Raw genomic sequence first — 21,801 nt, forward strand, 5'->3', positions numbered from 1 at the left:
CCATTTCAAGGTGTACAGAATCACAGCATGTTTGTCTTTCCCACCTCAAACACTGGCTAAAGATCTATGCATCATGTCATATTACTTAAGAAATGACAAATATTGAGACACAACATCTTTGATTTTGCAGTTGTCCAGGTCCTATATAACTAACTCTGTCTCGGAATCTCCATCATCATCTCGCCTCTTCTTTAAAAGGATATTTTTCTTCCGTTATTTTTACATGCTTCATCTACTTACAATTTACCGGGTTATGACAGAGTCATCACTTCCATGCATTTATGACTCCAGGTCGTCTGAAGAAAAATGACTCCATTATTATGAAGAGATTCTGTGTCCGGACGATTTGCTGCATTGCTAGAGTAGTTAAAGGGAATTAATTGAATTGGTGGGAGTAAAATGGATATGAAGTATGGGTGTTTTAATGAGTTGTTTTCTATAAATTTTCTAAAAGATGAAGAAAATGCTGACTAGTTAAAATAAAGTGCAGATAGATGCACCACAGATTAAACATTTTGGATGTTACTCTGACTTCTGTCGGCAGAGACTGAGACAAAGAGATAGAAGTTGACATTAGTCGCATAAGAGAATCAGAAACAACCTTTTAGTGTGATAGGAATTAACCAGTAAGGTGCGAACATGGTATTAAAGGTACATGAAGGAAACATAACTAGAGTTGGAGATAAACAGAAGCTTTTAATGACAAAAAAATATGATTAGTAGAAGAAATGAAAGAAAATGAATGTCATAAGAACAGCCAGCTTGTTGGGCCCTTGACTAGAGAAGACAGCACTGTATCTCCATAATCACACATTAACACAACAGGCGGTAATGAATCCTCTTTCTGTCTCTCCACAATTAGATTGAATCCAACATGATGACCTCTTGAGCATTATCAGCTGCACTTTGCATGTTCTGGATTTATAATAAACCATATATGCTGTACTGTGTGTAATATCCCTCAGTTCATATTGGGCTAAATGATTTATCTCGCAACATTTAAAATGATATGCTGGAAATATTAAAGCAAGGGGATTATAGTTTCCAGCAGCTGAATGTTTAATTTTTCAGGCAATCATGAGAGCATTGTGACTCTCAGCAAAGTCAGTCATCAGACGACAGCTGCACCGACGGCCAATTAGATTTCCAGGGTGCAACTCTGCTTACTATTTTTGCTCGATGCGTAGACTGAAAATCTGGCAGATGTATTAACATTTAATTGGCTGTAAAGATTACATCTTTAATACTGTGAAAATTATCAAAGAATTTATCTATGTCATGATTACTTTCACACTATTTTATTTGATCAGCAAATACATTTATAATCAGACCGATGACCTAAAAAATTTGTTTTTAATTAATTACTTTATCTGAATGGATAATTTTCTATTTAAGCCTATCTGTCTGTGTGTCAGAAAGTAAACAGCCCCTAAACCTGCTGTAATTACCGGTTGTTCCCTTTTATTAGGTTGAGGCAAGCAAGTATTTGATATGACTGTAAGGTTTACATCACTATGGAGGAATTTCGGCGCATATATGGATTTGGGTTTTCTTATATGAAAAGTCAGTTTAGGTGCATCCCACCACATAGCAATACGTCTGGGTTTTTTCTTGGCTCCTTTCTGGTTTTCTGTGAATTATTGTTCAGCTGCCAAACTAAGTGTACCGGAGACTGGATATCCTCCTGGATATTATTGTAGAGAGCTAAATTGATTATTAGCTGTAATAAAAACAGAAAACGTTTTATTACAACTAGTCCTGGTCCTGAAGCAAAGAAGCAGCCGCAGGCTATCAAACTATGACCACCATGTTTGACTCAGAATGATCTTCATCTGTAGGATATTTAATTAGATTTACATTGAATGTTATGGGAAATAAACATTCCAAAAAGTTAAATATTTGTCTCTTTAGTTTAGAGTTGTTGTTTTTTTAAATCATTAAGATGTTGTTGGCAAATTTATTTTTTTCCCCAGTTTCTCACATATAATTTTGAATCACGAAAGCTAGCCATAATGGAATAGAATTTACCTTTATTGCCATTCCACTGTAACAAGTATAAATCAATGAAATTAACTCTTTGGATTTAACCCATCCCCTCTGAGAGCATTGGGCTGCCATTGTGAGGTGCCTGGGGAGCAGTGTGGGGTTAAGGGTCTTTGCTCAGAGAGCCAGGGTGGCATTCTTTGGGAGTGGGGCTTGAACTCAGAATCTCTGGGACCCAAGCGCAATACCCTAACCACTAGGCCACCACTCCCCCAAGTTAGGCAGGTAAAAGTTTCATATGTTCTGCTACTAGACTTGTTTAATTAAGATTATTTAGTTTTTATAAGAATGATACTTCTTCATGTCTTCAAATGTTGGACTCTGTTTACCATGCTTCATTAAGGTTCATCACAAACCGTAGAGCCATGACACATCACTGTGACCTGTACTCTCAGGTGGGATGGCCTTCCCTCTCTACGAGAAGGAAGGGCCATTGGTAAACGTTTATTTAAAAGGCCCTTCTTGGATTACTGCCCTCTTATATTTGTACCTTACTTACACAGAATAGCATGGCTTCTTATGCCCTGAGATCCAACGATCAGCTGTTGCTCACTGTTCCTTTTGCCCGAACAGAACTGGGGAAGAAAGCCTTTAGCTATGCAGCTCCTTCTGAGTGGAATATTTTACAAAGAAACTGAAAGTTGACTGAGTTTTTATCTTTAAATGCTTTGAAGTTGAAAGAGAATTTGAAGCAGCCTCAGTGATCTGTAATTGTTTTACTTGATAGGTTTTTTATTTTTTATGTGCCTGTCATTTATTTTAATGTATCTATGTTTAATGTATCTTACGTAACTTTGCTGCCTCTTGGCCAGGACTCCCTTGAAAAAGAGGTTTTTAATCTCAATGGGATTTTTTCCTGGTTAAATAAAGGTTAAATACAATTTTAAAAACATTGTATGGTTAAATCCCAGTTAATATACAGCAAGCAGGAAAAATACATTTTCATTTGAGGCCAGGCGTGTTTGAGCTTTTACACCTTATGAATCATATCTTTTTTTTTATCTAATACTCACCTTATGATCTTAAATATTCAAATATGACAGAAAAGAAGCTAAAACAAAATAAATCTACTCTGGGAAAATACTTATATCATAAAGGTCAACTACATTTCTTTCTATCTTATGCTATGTCCTGGTTTTAGGTTTTTGACCTTAAAACCTTCTTCTGTGAGGGTATTAGTGTTTTATTTTGTTTGACAGCATGCATTCATACTAGTGTGTTCAAACACAAGAAACCAGATGACATGGTAGGAGGTTGCATAAGTTTAATGCAGTTTATAGCCTGAGGTCCGTTGTCAGGCTACCTTGTCCCACTTTCCACTCCTTACTTTTTCTTCTCATCCACGGTTTATAAAGACTATAGACTATTCAGTATCAACTGGGTGTCGTTGAAATGTTCATGATTGCTTATAAATAAAGGGTTTACTGAGTGAAAAGCAGCAGAACCAGTTCCTGGCTTTTCAGCAGGAGCAGATGCATAACCAGATGGTGTTTTCTCATGTCATTTTTAGAATACAGAATTACTGCAGAAAGATATGATCAAATCTCCTGTAAGTGGAAACAGAAGTATAGAAGTCAGTTTTTGGAACATGATGTAAAAAGTCAAGACTCAAATTATGATAGATTTGTAATTCAGCTGCACATTTTGAAGAGAATAAAGCATCCGTCTTTGCTTTTCCTGTACAGTTTATCAGAAAATAAAAGTTGAGGTTTGTAGCCTTTGTGGGCAGGAGGTACTTTGATGCTCATTGTTCACATTTTTACTTGTCTTGTAAAAGAAAAAAAAATCAAATGCTTTTCTCAGAGTGGCATAAAATTTCTAATATTCTCAATTTATATTCTTTTAATTCCCCTGTCTCTTACAATATCTTTGTCTTTAGGCACTCCATCTGATGATATTAAAATTCTACTCTAATCGAAGCTCCAGCGAATCAAATGTATTTATTACATTTCCCCTTTAATATTCGATGGTTTGATTATAAGGCCAGAATGTTGCACTCTGCAGTATCTGCTGAGCCTCTGGGAAGCTACTGGCTGTTGTTTTTTTCTGTGTGGTCACTGCTTAGATAAATTACCCTATTAGAAAACATGTTGGGGGTTATCTGTCAGCATCACACGCTTTCCGTTAGCGTTCTAAAACTTTCTGCCAACACTATCCCTAGATCCTCCACGAGTGGGTGTGGGACTGAATTATGTATAATAGTGTCAAAAGGATTTGGACGTTATATGATGAAAAGCCTACAGGCAGTTTACCTTGAAAACTTTTTGTACATGTTTTTATTTAAAACAATAGCGGTAAGCGTAAGGAAAAAAAAAGACAATAATTTGGAGTAAAGAAGAGTGATCAGGCATCCTCTATTGCAAAACATGTCTATTCAAACTGTTGTTATTGTCAAAAACATAACAATTGTAGAAGATTTCAAAGGTCATGCACTAACATATTGTTGTAGAACAAAAATCTGACATTATTTTCTACTACTATATATAATTTATTTATGCTTTTCAAAGCAGAAATATGAAATAAAACAATTTGTTCTATTTAGCTGCTTTATTCAGTATCTACCGGTTTATATTTCTTTAATCCGGGGGAATTTTTCACACATCGACAAATAAGGTGTCAAGTAACTTTTCATTGGGATAATTTTTTAAGACATTAAGATACAATGCTGTGTTGAAGTTTTTATAGCGGTCGGACACTGCTCAAGCCTCACATGAAAATACATGAGCTTAGAGGAAGCATATGTTTGCCACAAGCAACCAAATCTCCAAATGCCCAAATCTTTCTAATGCACTTATGTGAGTGCAAAAGCAAGAAATTTAAAAATATAAGCTCAGCTTCTGTTAGAGGTCCCTAGGTCAAGACTCAAACAGTGGGGCGATCGTTCTTTTGCCGTAGCTGCTCCCAGACTGTGGAACAAACTACCCCCTGACATCCGCACCACTACTGAAATTACTAAAGTAATTTCCCTTTGAGATTATTAAAGTATTTCTGATTTCTGATTCTGACCTCAGCCTTTTAAAAAAAGCTTAAAACACCCTTTTTAAAATTAGCATTTAATTCTGACTAGGATAATACTGTCTCTTAGATGTCCTCTTTCTGTGTGCTCCTTTCTATGCACCTCTGGAAGGCTTTTAATGTCCTGCAACGCTGCACCACTACGGCACTTTTAATTGTATCTGTATGTTTTGCATGTGTTATGTATTGTTTTATGGCTTTGTTTTAAAGCACTTTGGGTACCATTTGGCTATTGTAAAGGGCTATACAAATAAATTTCATTGATTGATATAAACAGGTAGTAAAGACTTTGCATTCAGAAAAGAAAATGTCAGTCAAAAGTGAGTGCTTCAGTGGAAAATAAACATCTCTTAAATTTGAAACAGAACTTTTTTTCTCTGTCTTCAATATGGCTTTTGCTTCATCTGATAGACTTTAACAACAGCCAAATAGATGCGCCGTCACTAACGATCAAGTGTTAAATACTCTATGTCACTCACTTCTTAACAAGGACCACTTTGGGTTCAGACAGTGCCACACTAAATGAGTGAGTCATTTACATTAATTTATTTTGGGGGTTTTCACAGTTAATCAGTTTTGTTATACACTTTATTTAGCATACAATGTAATTAGAAATTAAGAAAGTAATACTTTTTCCTTAACATGATTGAAATCTCACAGCTCCTGACTTATTTAAATCATTTTTTTGTTTTAATTGGGAAAAGTTCTTTCTTTCCTAATCTTACATATTTAGAATCTTTGAACTGAAGTAGCCAGAATACAAATAATGTCTTGAAGTAAAAGCATTGCTATCTTTTAAATGTATTTTTTTTTTCATGTTTTTGCAAGATCGCTCTAGGAATTGATGTCGCAGAGCTAAATAATAGCCCAAAAGATTTTCTTTCAAAAGCAGACCTTTATGACTGTTTACATAGGGTTCCAATTGGTACTTTTATATAAAACTTTATTGAAAATGATTTAGGGAGTAAAATGATATAGAATGGATAGAAAGAAAGAGGGAATAACAATGAAGGGGATGCTTCAAAAAAAGTTTGGTACTTGTTACTATCGTAACAAGTGCAACAAAAAAGAAGTCAAGACCCCCTTAGTATATTTACATTTTTCTAATTTATATTTAATAAATGCTTTTTAATGTGTTTAAAGAGAGAAGCCACTGACCACGGGTTAAGAAAATTTGAAATTATTTAGGTCAAAATGGCGAAATTCTGAACTAAATACCGAAATAACTATTTATATTTTGGTAAATCTTTCATACCACTTGAATTGGCCCACTTAAAGCTGTGATTTTGACCATAAAAGGTACCTAAACCCTCAATTACACAAAGAAAGTGATTTAACTCAACTTTGCTTTTTGTCTGTTTATTGCTGCATTTCTACAGGATGGAAACGGGTTATTTAAACTGTATCATGCTGCCGGTATAAAAGTGAATGGATTTAAAAAGTTGCCCTAATAAAGCCGCAGTAGGTTGATGCAGCAGCCGGACTTAGGCAGGGAGAAGATGAGGTGACAACCGTTGTGTTCATGCTTCAAAGAGAAGGAGACAGGCACAGCTACTAAACTGTGGGCTGAGGATGTGTCTGCTTGTTCCATGGAAACAATCAGCAGACAGCATTCAGGGAGCTCATTACAGCAGCCTCTGAGCTGGAGGAAACGCTGCAGCGGTGGGGAATCAGGGAGTTCAGTTCAGTGAGCTCAGCCTCAGCCGAGCTAACAGTCTTTTGGAGGGAGAGAGGGCTGGGTGTAAGCCAGCGGGATAAACCCACAGTGACAACCTGGGATATGCATGAGCTTCACCTCTCATCCCACAAGCACTCATTTAAAAGTTCATAGGTGTGCAGAGACAAGAACACATATGAGGGATGCATGGATGAATTTGAAGAGTATGAAGCATAAGTTTTGTCGGGTTGTAGCACAGTTTAATACTAATAAATCTGTGAGGAGAGCCTCTAGACTAATGCATTGTATTTTTTATTCTTCTTATGTCATAAGCTGTGATGCAACAAATTTGCAGTGAATAGCTGGTAGATAAAACCTTTTGTCAGGGTCTAAAAAATCTTGTTAGCTGGCTTATTGTTTTTTACCTCATTGTGTGTTCACCATCTCTTCCAGTTGGTCTTGTGGCATCAGCCATGTCTAATTCTTTTTTTCAGTCACGGTTTCACTTCTCAGTAAATTTACACATTGTTTTGTGTGTTCCGCAGAGCCGCAGTCCACGCCATTCCCAGTCTACCCAGTCCGGGCTCGCAGATCAGGCTGCCAAGCTTTCCTTTGCCTCCGCCGAATCCTTGGAGACCATGTCAGAAGCAGACATGCCTACCGGGTTTAACCGGATGAACCGATTCCGTCAGAGCCTGCCGCTGTCTCGTTCTGCCAGCCAGAATAAGCTACGATCTCCAGGTAATGATTTTGGAGATTCTGGCATGGCCTGTCGTAACGGGCTGGTTGCACTGGAGGGAGATTTAGCACCTTTCTCTTTATTTCATGTTTCTGTGAAACACTGTGCTGTCAGGTAGTGTTAGGAGGTGTTGTATTCTTAATTTATTGGCCATAAACTGCTTCCCCTGCTTAACTGCCCTTCTGCATTAAAAAAAAAACAATTAAATTATTAAATTAATTTTTTTCTGAATATATATGCATATATAAGTGTAAATTTTCCAGATACGTGCTGTAAAATAACAGACTGTGTGATCTAATGTTTGGAGTATTATTAAGATACCAAATGTTGTGATTAAGATAGAAGGAAAATCAAGTATTAGTCATGTTATATTGATGTTAGGTCAAAAAAGATTAATCATTCTGGACTGAGGTCATCATTTGTGCCAGTGAACAACAGGGAGTCCATGGTGTTAGCAATATGAATATAAAGTTAAGCAGAAATAGAAAAGCTGATCTTTTTCCTCTGTCTCTACTAATACCTGTCTTTTTTCTTTTCTCTATGACTTGTACCTATTCTTTTTTGCCCCCATTTGTAATTGTGTTTGACTTGTTGTTTTTTGTTTGTCCCTTCGTGTATGAAGATGAATTTTCAGGTTAGTCAGGCATCATACACCTCTTACAACATAATACCTATTTTTTTCCCCTTTTTTATTCTTTAAACAAGGTTCCCCTTTTGTTTTGCTGTTTACATAGAAAACACTCATGTAACAAATCAATTTAGCTGTTTTTACTATCAAAGCTGTTTATATATATATAATTTTTTTTTTACCTTATATAGTTTGACCTTTTTTGCATTTCGTCATGTTACATATTATTGGGATTTTATTAGTTGAACCAACACATAGTAGGGTATAAGTGTGAGTCAGCTTTTAATCTTACCTTGCAGTAGACCCTGAGGTTTTTTTAACGTCCTGAGGTCTACAATACTGTTCTTACACCTAAATTAGCATTATTGTTGTATTTTTCCATTATTATATTTCCATTTTAACCATTATCTCTAAAAGCTTGTCTTCCATTGGCCTTGATTTATCATCTTCCAAAAAGCTGTTACTAGCTTCCCTGATGCTGCTGGGTTTAGCATACCCACAGTGTGATGCTGACATCAACTTGCTTTTATTATGGGATGCTGTTTCAAGAGCGATATATAGTTTAGGTCTATTCTTCGGTTGTTTCAAATGTTTTCTACAAATTTCAGTTTAGGCCTCATCTGTTGCTTGACAAGAGTGCTTTCTTTCACACATTGTGGGTAGAAGTTGAAATAGAACTTCTAATGACTTTCTGTCATAAATTCTTCTTGGATTCTTACTGTAAAGGCAGATTTGTAGAGTAAGCCACCTAATCACCATTGTTTCCACCTGAACTGTGGATTACTGCTGTTTCTTTAGGGTAATCTTGCCACAGTGCTTTGATTTTATGAGGATAGAAAAAAACTGGGGATGTCTTTTATAACCAAACCCTGCTTTGAATTTATTCCCATGCTGCCGGTTATATAATGTTCTCTGAAAAACCACTGAGGTCTTCATAGAACAGCTGAATTTATACTTAGATTTAATTACACATAGTTGGACCCTATTTACCAATTAGGTTACTTCTAAAGGTGATCTTTCCCTTCTTTATTTATTTACTACAAATATAGAGCTACTTTGTGTTGGGTTTAAAAATAAAATCTCAATAATAGGTATTGAAATAATGGTTTTATTTTTAAATGAAAATGAAATTCAAGTTTTAATCACAAAAAAAGGCCCCTTATTTTTTTTTCTTTACCAGGGAGCATAATTTATGGATAACGACCAACAACACAGCTTGTGAAAAATGGCTCCTCTGGTTATTCTCCCATCTAATAAAGCCAAAAAACTTCTGACTCAACCACCTCTCCCCCACAACTCTCTCCTAGGCGTGCTTTTCCTGCAGTATGGAGATGAGACACGGAGGGTTCACATCACCCACGAGCTCAGCAGCATGGACACGCTGCACGCTCTCATTGTGCACATGTTCCCTCAGAAGTTGACAGCGGGAATGCTAAAGTCACCCAACACCGCAATACTGATCAAAGACGAGGCACGAAACGTCTTCTACGAGCTGGAGGACGTCAGGGACATTCAAGACCGTAGCATCATCAAGATTTTCCGCAAAGAGCCCATCTATGCTTCTTACCCTGCAGCTGCACACCTGGCTAATGGAGACCTGCGGGTAAGCAGAGCAGACCTGAGAGGTGGGAGGGTCAAGGTGTTTCAGATTTTTCTGTTATATTGCAAAGCTGGAGCCACAATAAGGCTCTTTATATTCAGACATTTTTTAAACAGCGTCTTTACAGACTTTTGCTGTGCATTGGGGGTTAGGGATGGAACATCTTTTCCCATTGGAAATGTATTATTTTTTTCATCTTCAAATATGCCATCTGTTGCTGTGCAGCAGGAGAGAACATCCTCCTCTGTAAAACGACCATATTTTCACATTTAAAACAATTTCTGCTTTAGTAAAGATAATGACAGCCGTAGGGAGAACTTTTTTAAAGTATTAGGGGTGCAAAACTCTGCTTACCATCTGCATTATTCACACCAAACTGGGAAAACAAGTGCTATAAAAAAATGTGGTGTTTTAACAGTCTTTGTGCTAAAATTATGCTCACATTCATCCTTCCAACTATTTGAAAAAAGACATTTTGGATATTTTTCTTTTTCTCAAGCAGGTCTAAGTTAACATTCTCTGAATATTATATTGGAAACATGAATCCAACAAAACAAAGATGTAACTGAGAGGCTTAGGCTACTTTTCACATCATTTTCTTTCTTTGTCCACTGAAGGTTTATAAATTAGAGCAGAAGAACAACAACAAAAAATGTCACAGAGGGATATTGAAAGAAGATAAAGTAAATGAATCCTCTTTAACTGAGAGGTGATGTAGAACCGTTGTCTCTCTCAAAGGTGAATGGGTCAGCATCTTTCTGTACATGTTTTCTATTTTGCTATAGATACAGAAATTACAGCTAGGTTTTTACATGTAGTGGTTAAATAGATACATTTTTTCTCACTGTCTGGTATTGAACAACACATTTTTTAATGATCTTTGATGACAAAAATATTTGTATTTGCCAGAACAGGGAAAGATTAATTGGAAAAAATTATACAATTTTCTGTTAAGGCTAAAAAACGTGTTAAATTAAAGTCTTCATGGTAAAATCAATGTGTGAAATCAGAAGAGTCTGTTTACATGTAAAGTTAGTTAGGCTATAACATTGTCAGTTGTATTGACTTTTCCTGTCCACACATGATTTAGAAGAACTGAAGCTGAAGTTTTAGGATGCTGTGATTAAGAAAAAAAAAACAGACAGGAGGAAACAAACTTGGGTTCAGATACAAATGATGCTGTTGTGTCGTTTAATACCAGATAGTAAGACAAATGATTGTGTCTATTTAACCACTACGTGTAAAAAATCTGTTTAGCGTGTAGTTACTATATCTATAATAGAGTGGGGGAACAAAGTGATGGAAGATGCTGACCCAATCAGCTTTGAAAGAGTCTATACTTCCGCATTAGATCCAGTTAAGGAAGATTCTTTTTTATTAAAGTTCTCATTTACATATTAACATCAGAATACTGTGTTTTCTACACAGTTCTACTCTTTCGTATTCCAGAAATCTAAAATATCTTAAGACTCCTTTATTCATCCAAATAGGGAAAGCCCAGATTATATTTTTATGACCTTCTAAGCCTCTGGAATCACAGCATTTAGATCAATAAAGGGGCACCTTTGGATCCATTTAAGAAAATAAACGTAAAGCTACTGCTTTCTGATGTGACATCTCGGTAAAATAATTCAATTCAGTTTATTTATATAGCGCCAGTTCACAACACATGTCATCTCAAGACACTTTTCACCAGATCATCCAGTCAAATTGATTCAAAGTTTTCTATCTAAGGAAAACCAGTTGATTGCATTGACTCATTAACTCAAATGCAATACCTCACACAAAGCATGCTTATAACGACAGTGGAGAGGAAAAACTCCCTTTTAACAGGAAGAAATCTCCAGCAGAACCAGGCTCAGTGTGAGCGGCCATCTGAGGCCGCCTGGGGTTCATGGAGACAGAAGCAGAGATACAAAAAACAGCTGCAAAAAAAGGCCCGGTCCAGGAAACACACAGCCCGGCAGACAAGCTCTGGGCCAGCTCCCATGTCAGAGGATGAAGAGAGCACATCCAGACAGTCACAGTCAGAGAAACAGGACTACACTGGAAAACAGGCAGATCTCCAAAATCTATAAACAAGGGTGTTGATGGTGAAGCACAGCTGATATTTCTCTCCAGGATGGTGTCAGTTCAAAAGCAACATTTAGAAAAATACTAGGAAGATGATTGTGGACTTTGTTGATCAATCGTTTTGTGGATGTGGATGCATCAGGCTTGGTTTAGTCATTTAAATGATGTTTTTATCCATATTTAGACATTAGCAGAAATCTTCGTTACATTTTTCTTTCAGACTAGATTTTGAATTGTTTTTCGTCTTTTTAACAAGTTGCCTTTCAGGAAATTCTTTGTATAATGCCAGCAGTAGGATAGTCTTTTTGGAGACTCATCCTTTTCTCCTGCTGGCGATCTTTCTAACAGCAATCTTGTTCCTTTCAGAGAGAAATGGTTTATTCATCTCGGGAATCATCCCCAACGCGCCGCCTCAACACCCTTCCTTCCTCTTCGGGATCGGCACCCTCTGGCTCTCCATCCCGCTCTCGCCTGTCGTACAGCGGGGGCCGAACTCCCTCCTTCTCTGGGAACCAACCCCAGCACGAACAGCCCAGACATTCCCATCACCCCCCAGGTGGCCACGGTGCTAACCTAGGTCTGTCTCCATCACCCAGTGCTATTTTGGAGCGTCGTGATGTCAAGCCGGATGAAGAAGTTTCTGCAAAAAAACTGGCTCTTATGAAAAATGAGGCACTATACGCAGATCCCTATAGTTTGATGAATGAAGGTCGTCTCAGCATCGCCTCCACCCAGTCTCTGGCTGCCATTGGAGACCCTTTCAACTATCCTGTTACCACTGGCCTATATCGGCGAGGGTCTGTACGCTCTCTTAGCACCTACTCTGCTGCTGCTCTTCAGGGAGACCTGGACGACTCATTCTACAAGCCTGGAGGCTCGCTGTATTCTGACACATACTCCTCTGCAACCCTCGGAATGGGATTTCGAATGCCGCCCTCATCACCACAAAAAATCCCTGACATTCAGCTTAGGGACAGAGACTCGTATTCTACTTCACCACGCCCCTCTCCTGTCAGGCAGAGTTTCCGGAAAGACTCTGCCTCTTCGTCTGTATTTGTGGACAGCCCGAAATCCAGGCCAAGCTCCAGTTCAGAGCCAGGCTTTGGTCCCGCTTTATCTGGACAGGATGGAGACACAAGCAGGTCAGTTCCAGCTAGTTTCATCTGGAAAGGCTCACTCAATGTCCTCTGACATAAAACACTCCCCAAATCAACCCTTTATAGAAGCATTGAGCACTGCAGTGTACTCTGCCTATGCTAGTAATCTTATTAGAACCTTATATATTTTTCAGGGACCACCGCCTAGAGCGTATGGAAGCCATGGAGAAGCAAATAGCCAGCCTGACTGGCCTCGTGCAGAGTGTACTGACCAGGGCACCAGACAGCGACAGCACGTAAGACCCTCCATTAGACCCCATTAACCCTCTAAAAGTCACAAATACAGCCTCAGCTTTGACACATAGGCTGGAGTATTGACAGGAACAGCGCCAGGCTATTATCAGAGCCATTACCAGCTCCACAGTAGTGAAGTATTGCACTGCCTTGTGCGAGCACAGCACTAGTAGAGACCACTATAACATCAGCTGCAGGCAGCTGTGCTATTGATATGCTGTCAGATTCACACAGTTTTCAGCTTCTCACATTTACTATGTCAAGCTATCTTCGTTTGTATAACCTATATACCAGCAGCTTATTTACTAGAAAAAAAAAGATAACCGACTTAATGCCAGTTTCATTGTATCCGGTAGTAGTGCTTTGAGCATTAGCTTTGTAATTGCCTTGCCCTGTGGCCGTTGATCCTCAGATGCGGCCTACTGCGTCTCTGCATGATGGCGGGCTGCCCTCCGGACCAAGGGACGGAGTTTTCACGCCCATTACCTTTCTCTTCCAGCGAGAAGACCGAAACTAACAGTGACGGCTCCGCCACTGGAAGTGAGTAGAGCAGAGTAATTGAGACCTGTGTACCGAAGTGTTACTAACACGCCTGTTTCGCATCCCTTCACTCATGTTCTTTCTAACTCTCCTCCCGATACATTCATAATCCACAAGTTTGCAGATCTCCGGGTCTATTTGTCCATGCTCCAGGATAGGCAAGATTTATATTATCTCTAATATATTAATTTACTGCTTTTTTGGTGTTATTCCTTTTTTTTAATTGATCTTATTAAGAGAAAAAGAAAATCTATGTGTTTCATTTAGTTTTTCTGGCAAAGCAATTTCCAAATAAAAGTGAGCATCTTAAGCCTGTTAAATGTAAACATAATTATGTAAAATGTAGGTGTAATATTATTTCATAAGTTTGCTAAAAGGGCTTACTGCTCAGGGTGGCATACCATCATAGGTTGGCAAGAGAGCTGTCTGTTGCACCTGAGCTAAAGAAAATCCAGGTTATACACTGCTTTATTTCTAATTAGTTTATAAAAATTGTAAATTTGTGACTTTTGTGACTTTAAAGTGGAGCTTTTCTGCGCTAAATAAAGGGATGTTCTGATGTTTTGCTAAGCAAAGAATGACAATCGCAAAATTAAACATCTTACTTTTGAATATAAACAATTCCTGATCAAACCTTAGCTAGAGTATTTTATACTAAACAGAATTTCTTATAAACCATAAAAATTACCACATTTAGGGGAATTTAGATCATTTCATTAATTCCATGCTTAGATCGTTCTAAGTGGAAACTTTAATATTTAGAAAAGTCAAACCTGGATGAATGCAGGGCTCTGTAGTTTTATCAACAACATAGTTCAATTCTCCATTTTAATTCTCATGGAGGCAGTTAGGCAGATAGTGTTAGAACCATCAGGTATTACCAATCACAATTAAAACTTTGCCCACAGGCTAGTTGAATTAATGCAGCTGCTTTAGAAATTAAATTATACCTGTTTTCTAAGAAACTAAACTGACCGCAAAGAGCTTAGAAAAAACAATAAAGATGGGAGCAAACTGTTAATTACTAGACTGCCTTAAAAACAACATTTTAAAAAAAATGAACAAAATTCTACTTATCTACACAAATTTGTTCTTGTGGTCTATGTTGACTTCACTAAAATAAACAATTACACATTGCGATATCCAGTCAGATGAAATTAGAAACACATTTTTAAGAAAAAAGCAATATAAAGAAGGGTGTTAGGAATTAGAAAAGCCATTTTTTTTTGTTAAAATGTGGTAAATAAAGAAGCAAACCTTCAAAACCTTAAACATAATCTTCTAAGTCAGGTTGGAAACCAGAGCTGTAAAGCATTTGGTTTACCTCTTCATTGTAAAATTCTTGTCTTAATTTACCTTCTTAATAAATATGAAATTATTTATATAATAGTATTAACTTAAAAATAATCTTGTAGCGTAGATCATATCAATTAATCCCCCCTTTTAAGCTGAGTTTAGGCTGGTTTAAACACAGATATTCTTTGTTCAGATCTTGAAGGACGCCTCTGAATCTTCTTCATAAATTGCTGCACTGCCAAAACACTGGGACACCTCCACAGTCCCAGTAGATATCTGTGGGTTTATCCCTCTTTAAATTTGGACTCTGAAGACTCTCCTCTCCTTTTTGTCTTTCTATCCCTCCTCATTAATTTCTTGGTAACTTGCTCACTCTTTCTATATTCCAGCTGGACGTCAGAAGAAGAAAGGTAGTTGACATCTCCTCCTCCTCTCATCCTTTTTTTATTTCCTCTGTCAGACATGCACCATAACTCTCTGCCCTCTGTATGGCTGTTGGTGTTGCTGGACAAACAACAGTCTCTGCTCTCTTGTTTTCCTCCTGGCTGTTTTTTTCTCCCCCAGACTCCTTTCCCTTTGTTTCTAAATCTGGAATTCTTTGCTTGGTTGTTTTTGAAATTTTCAGAAGTTTATTTTGTCACACACTAGACTCTCCTTTGCAAGTGTGTATGTGTGGTCAAATAAATTGCAGATTAATGGCCATACTCACAAAGCCCTGTGTTGAGCTAACAGCCCTCATATCCCTGTGTGTCTCAACTAAAGAGTTAGTGAACTTCTCCCCTGCTCACTAATAGCATGAGGTCACAACTTTCCCAAAATACAACTAGAGTTTTGTGAATATGGTGTTTTTTTTGTTGTGTTGCTTTTTTTACTCTTTATCAAAGCGTGCGTGTTCCCAGACTTATTATATATTTGTATTTATTTGGGCTCACAACGTGTGGCTCATTTTGTGTCTCAAATTTAACTGGATTGTAGCCTAACAAACTAACTTAATTGTGTCCCAATGATTCCCCAATATCCTCCTTTGTGACCAGCAGCCAATACACCATCAGCACCTTTAGCACTGATGCCACCACCGCCTTCTAACACAACCCCGGTTAACGGTGTTGGTCGCCTGCAGATGAAGCTCCATCTGCATGGCCTGCAGCAAAACGCCACCGACCTACGCAAACAGCTTGGTCAGCTTCGCAAGATACAGGTATCCACAACTTAAAAAAACTGATCTTTATTTTTGTTTACTTCTAAAGATTTGTACCTTCTAATTGCCTCCATCCCCTCTGTAAAACCTCATTTAGAAAGGTCATTTTCTTTAACACATGATCCGTTTAACCTCATAAAATGTAATTTCCAACAGTCATTCTTGAACACTTTCAGGTTCTGTTGGTGGAAGCATGGTGGTTACAGCATCATGCAGGATGGCAGCTTGCATCTGACTATTTAGGGCACTCAGAAAACAAGGAATTGATGTGGCCTGGCCAAATAAGATCACTTAACATTCTTTGGACACCATGCACCAGTCTTTATACAGATAAACTGAAATGAAAATAATGACTTACAGTGAGGACAATAAGTATTTGAAAGCTTGGAAATCATGGAGGGGTCTGAAATTGTTTGTGAGAGACATAATCCAGATCCAGAAATCATAATGTATGATTTTTTAACTATTTATTTTTAATGATACAACTGCAAATAAGTAGTTAAACACCTGAGAAATCAAAATTAAAATTTGGTACATTAGCCTTTGTTTGCATTTCCAGAGGTCAAACATGTCTAGTTTTTTTACCATGTTCGCACACACTACATGAGGGATTTTGGCCCATTCCTCCACAAAGATCTTCTCTAAATCAGTCAGGTTTCTGGGCTGTCGCTGAGAAACGTTGAGTTTGAGCTCCCTCCAAAGATTTTCTATTGGGTTTAGGTCTGGTGACTGGCTTGGCCACGCCAGAACCTTGATATGCTTCTACTAGAACCACTTCTTGGTTATCCTAGCTGTGTGCTTAGGTCATTGTCATGTTGGAAGACAAAGCCTCGACCCATCTTCAATGCTCTAACTGAGGGAAGGTGATCGTTCCCCAAAATCTAACGTTGTGTAACTAATGTAGTGTAATTACTAATACCACTCTCAGAGAGAGAAGCCATAAAAAATAAACTTGATTGTAGGACAGTTGTTTTATTTGCAGAGGACAGAGACGGTTCAGTAAATACAAAACCAGAACCGTAATATAAAGACTATAGATTATTGAATATATATTCCTGTGCAGAAAGATATTGTTAAAGATCACAATTATTCATCTGCAGCGAAAGTTAAAAACTGATGGGAAGGCTGCTGCAAGCTGCTTTAGTTGGTTTAAGCTTAACTTTTCATTCTTGTTCTTTAGCATTTAGAATCCTTGTTAGTTTGTTGTTCAAAGAAATTGCAGCTGACATTTGTAAACACAGCTCTTGGCATCTGCTGGCTGACGACATGTTACCGTTATTGGAACCAACAGCTGTGTGTACTCTGCTGTCTCTCTTTGGATAGATGAATCTATTCCACATATCTTTTTATGGACCACATTTCATTTACATAAGCACTGCTTTTTCTTGCATGCCCTGTAATCCTTGGGGATTAGAGAAGAAAAAAATCTCTTTTGTCACCTTCTTGAAAAATCAAATAAGCACAATCTAAAGCTCAAGGCTTAAATCATACAATCTTAAGCAAAAGACCTAACAGTGTTTTTCAGGGGCTGTTGGAAGCTACATTAGTTTAACTTTAATCAATCAGGTTTAAAAGGAAAGAAAGCATTTTTTTTAATAATTAATCATCTTTCAAAGTGACACAGAGTCATATTCAGTTTTGTGCACATTTCAAAGCACTACCAGTGTACATTTTTAAATTTCATCAGCTACAGTACGCACCTCTCCTAAGACAGTATTCTGATGATTGTGCACTATTTGCAGTCTGCTGAAAGGTTCTAATTAACAACTTTCCAATGAGGAAGAGGCCTGTGAAAGAGTATGCTCTAAAGATTATACACAGAAATTGGCAAAGCATTTTTGGCAAAGCAAATTTACATCCTAACCAGAACAAGTGCAGGACTCAAACATTCATTGCAGTGTAAATTGCTCCAGAATAGCCCAAAGGTGCACAATGACCTCACACTCAACGGATGTAGAATTTGATGTGTAGCCAAACAGAAATGTAAAACACAACTCACCTTCATATCATGGTGTAGCAAGTAGAGCCCCTGCTCACGCTTTCTGCACTCCTTTAACTGTCTTTACCTTTGAATTTTTTTTCTGTTTAAAATTGGTCCCAAACTATCACTATTGCTGTTTCCACATCATGTTTGCTCTGAGGTTATGTTTGATCTTGATAAGTTTTGAGAGTTTCTGCCATCAGAATTTTACCTGAATTGATTCAGTTTGTGCATGTTGAATGGCTTTTCTGTTGCTTTATTTTGTGGAAATTGGCTCTCGATGTGATTTGCTAGAGAACCAAAGCAATAGAAAGTTTTTTTGTTTTTTTTTTAACTTTAAGAGTGATAATTGCCAATTACTGTAAAGCGATTGTTCTTTAATTTGTTTGATTCGCTGCTCAATTTGTTAGCCCGCTTTATGCTGAAAATTAGTTTCAGCGTAAGGTGGGCTAACAGATCTTATTCTGAAAACTATTTAAGTAATTTTTCTTGGAACCTTCAAGCCAGCCAGTAAATATGGCCAAGGTGTGGCTGGTGAAATAAAAAATAAAGTGATGTAGTTAGTTAATTTAGATTTCACATAGAATAAACTACTCTTTCCTAAGAGCCAAGCTGTTTTGGGATTTATTTTTTCTCTTCATAAATTCTATAATTAATCTGCATTTTGTATTTAATCAGGATATCTTGTCTTTTATTACAATGTTTTCATTATCTGTAACATTTCCTCGTGATAAAAACAAAAATATAATAATATATCTCGATCACACTGTAATCCAGATGTTTCAACCATTTAAACATTTTAAATTTTGTTAATAGCATCTGAAAATAAAGGCAGAATTAAAATGCAGTTAGAGAGAGCCTGGGAAAAATGCAAGGACATTTAGTCCCTCTCTCAAAACCTAAACACACGTCTTTTGAGGAAAAATACAGATTTTTTTCAAAGGTTACAATCTCCTTTTTTTTTTTTCTTAATAAGACAGGATTCAGGAAAAAAAAAAAAATCATTTCAACAGTCAAACATGATGATGCTAATGAAATACTTTATGGCCATTTTGCATATAGACCATGACTTGCTGTGTTTGATAGACACCTAAATTCTTTTCTTTTAAAAACTGTAAAGGACAGAAACCACTAAGCATCATTTTGTGACCTTAAGATCAAAAACACCTCATCACCTTATCAAAGTCTACATTTAAATCCGATTATTATAATGTGGCGTGGCCTTAAACAAGCTGTTCCGTCAAGTAAAGCCTCTAATGTGGCTTTGTTAAAAGAAGCCTTTGAAGATAAGTGGACCAGAAATTCTCCACAGTGATTTTAAAAAGACTCAATGCAAGGTATTTTAAAGTTTTAATGCCTGTAGTTGCCAGCTAGGGTGGTAAAACCGGTTATTTCTCTGATATAACTATTTCCTTGACGGTTGGAAAGATAAAAAAGGAAACAGGAAGCCTAATCATGGGATATTGTTTTCTTTGGAAAAAATACATTTTAATGTATTTTATTTGTTTAGTTTTTTTTTTTTTTTTCAGTCTAAGATCATGCTCCTATAATAGGGTTCTTACCATGGCTTTTGTACCCATCTTCATCAGAGCACCAATGTCTATGCTGTTTCCGCAGTATGCAGGCGAGATTGTGCTTTTTTTAAATAAGCACTTCAATACTGCATCTATTGTAAATAACACATGTGAGTAGATGTCCTACATTGCACATTGGAATATTTTATATGGCTGTGGTAACAGTGCTACAGTAACTGAAAAATTGCAGCGAAGTTTGCATATCGTTTTTGAGGGATACAGGTATATGAGTTATATTGGTATCTTTGCAGAGGAAATAGGAATTAAAATAGGGAGAAGGGCAGTGAGAGAATAAAAGTGTTACGGAGGTGTTTTTCATTTAACCATGATCACAAGAGTTTTTTAAAAACTTGTTAAGCAGCCAAACCATCACAGACCATCACAGACGGGATGCTTGCATATTGGTAAGTTTATTGTTTTGTTACGTATCTGCCCAAGTACATCCTCTGCACCAGGGTTACCATTGTTGCCCTAGGCTCCGGCCTTCTGCGTTAATGTTGAATAAGGCATATGAATTATCCATAGAGTCAAAGAAAAGGATGAGCAGTTCAAATTTATAAATGAGGCAGCACACTGCAAGAACAAAAACATAAATGCATATTAAATATTTTTACTAAACAATTTACCTGAATCCAGCTGCAGTAGACAGGAGTGGGGAATACAGTGTTACTCTGCATGTTAGTGATGCTGTTGTCTTGCTCGAACAGAAGGCTGATAAATTATTAATTTTTCAAGACATAGCAGGTGATTTCAGCCCAGGGTGTCAGGTTACGTGGAGTTGTCCTGCAGTATGTTGCATTCAAAACACTGACAGGGAGCTTAGTTCATGCTCTATTGATTCTGTCATCTGTATCCTTTATTTTTTTCAGAGGTTCCTTACACTAAGTTAGCAAGCTCTATAAGCATTAATATCTTATGCATATTAAAAAGTCAAACATAGAGACACAGTAATTTGAAAAAGTAAGTGGGATAATCTTGAAAGTAAATGACTGTTCCTCCTATTACTGGTGATGCCCTCTGCTGCTAGACAATTTATAACTTTATGTGCAACAAAATCCCTTGCTCTGTGAGGCTTCAGAAGTTGTCTAAGACAATTAAAGAACAAACAAACTAATGAAGACAGAGGAACACAGCAGACAGATCACAGATAAAGCTGTGGAGGAATTTAAAGCTCAAGTGTTAAACAATATCCTAAATATCCATCCATTCTTTATCTGACACGCTTAATTCCAAGCGGGGTCGCGAGGGGTGCCATCTTCAGCTGTCTATGGGCGAGAGGCGGGGTCGCCTCTGGACGGGTCGCCAGTCCAACGCAGATATCCTAAATATATTTATTTATTTTTATTTACTAATTCATAAATTCTGAACATTCATATTGTACCATGAAAACACATGTCACCCACTTTACAAAGTTAATTTAAATAAATCATATAGAGACATTGGATAAAAGTTCTCTATCTCAGGAAACCCAGCAAATTGCATTGAGTCACTGTTGAGTCAGATAGCTCATAGCTCAAGAGGAAGACTCTGTTGTCGGGAAAACTCTTCATCAATAAATCTGGCCTTTGTAGAACATGGAAAAGAACATGGCGAAAAAAGAAAAAAAAATCCAGAAAGATTGGTGAGACAAAACAAAGAATGTGGCCTAAATAGAAAGTAGTACATTAAACGAAAAACAAGTGCTGCACATTATCCTGAAAGCACCACCCTCACACTGAAACATGGAGGTGGCAGCATTGGACTGTGGGATGACTGTTTTCCACAGAGACAGGAAAGATGGTCAGAACTGAAGGGCGAAAGATTCAGCTAAGTCTTTGGTGGTCCTGCAAGATAACTTTTTAAAACCTGCTAAATGTTTGCAGGGAAATAAGAAAAAAATATTTTACAACTTCCTAGTCAAAGTCATGACTAGATGCAACTGTAATTTTCAGACTTAAAGATTGGTGTTTACCAATTTAATTAAATCTGTAACCCTGCTGTGGTTTCGAGCTGTTAGAGACAAACCTGGTAGCCAGATTAATAATGTGTAGCTCTCAGGTTTAGTTCCACACATCATCTATGGCTAT

At 37.3% G+C, this 21,801-nt stretch overlaps 1 protein-coding gene across 13 annotated transcripts in view; it reads left to right on the forward strand.

The window, feature by feature from the left end:
* Positions 1-21,801, forward strand: part of si:ch211-278a6.1 (SRC kinase signaling inhibitor 1) — a 118,208-nt gene that overhangs the window by 77,628 nt on the left and 18,779 nt on the right. For 8 of the 13 annotated variants that reach the window (XM_038278264.1, XM_038278265.1, XM_038278257.1 and 5 more), the window contains 8 exons: positions 7,261-7,456; positions 8,077-8,088; positions 9,390-9,685; positions 12,122-12,897; positions 13,047-13,148; positions 13,559-13,686; positions 15,372-15,392; positions 16,017-16,180. In XM_038278264.1, the coding sequence (XP_038134192.1) occupies positions 7,261-7,456; positions 8,077-8,088; positions 9,390-9,685; positions 12,122-12,897; positions 13,047-13,148; positions 13,559-13,686; positions 15,372-15,392; positions 16,017-16,180 (1,695 nt within the window). The remainder of the gene's footprint in view (positions 1-7,260; positions 7,457-8,076; positions 8,089-9,389; positions 9,686-12,121; positions 12,898-13,046; positions 13,149-13,558; positions 13,687-15,371; positions 15,393-16,016; positions 16,181-21,801) is intronic. The other 5 variants (XM_038278258.1, XM_038278270.1, XM_038278260.1 and 2 more) reach the window with 4 other exon arrangements.

This window comes from Cyprinodon tularosa, unplaced genomic scaffold (assembly GCF_016077235.1).
Source record: "Cyprinodon tularosa strain WSP-4 unplaced genomic scaffold, ASM1607723v1 ctg14, whole genome shotgun sequence".
NCBI lineage: Eukaryota > Metazoa > Chordata > Actinopteri > Cyprinodontiformes > Cyprinodontidae > Cyprinodon > Cyprinodon tularosa.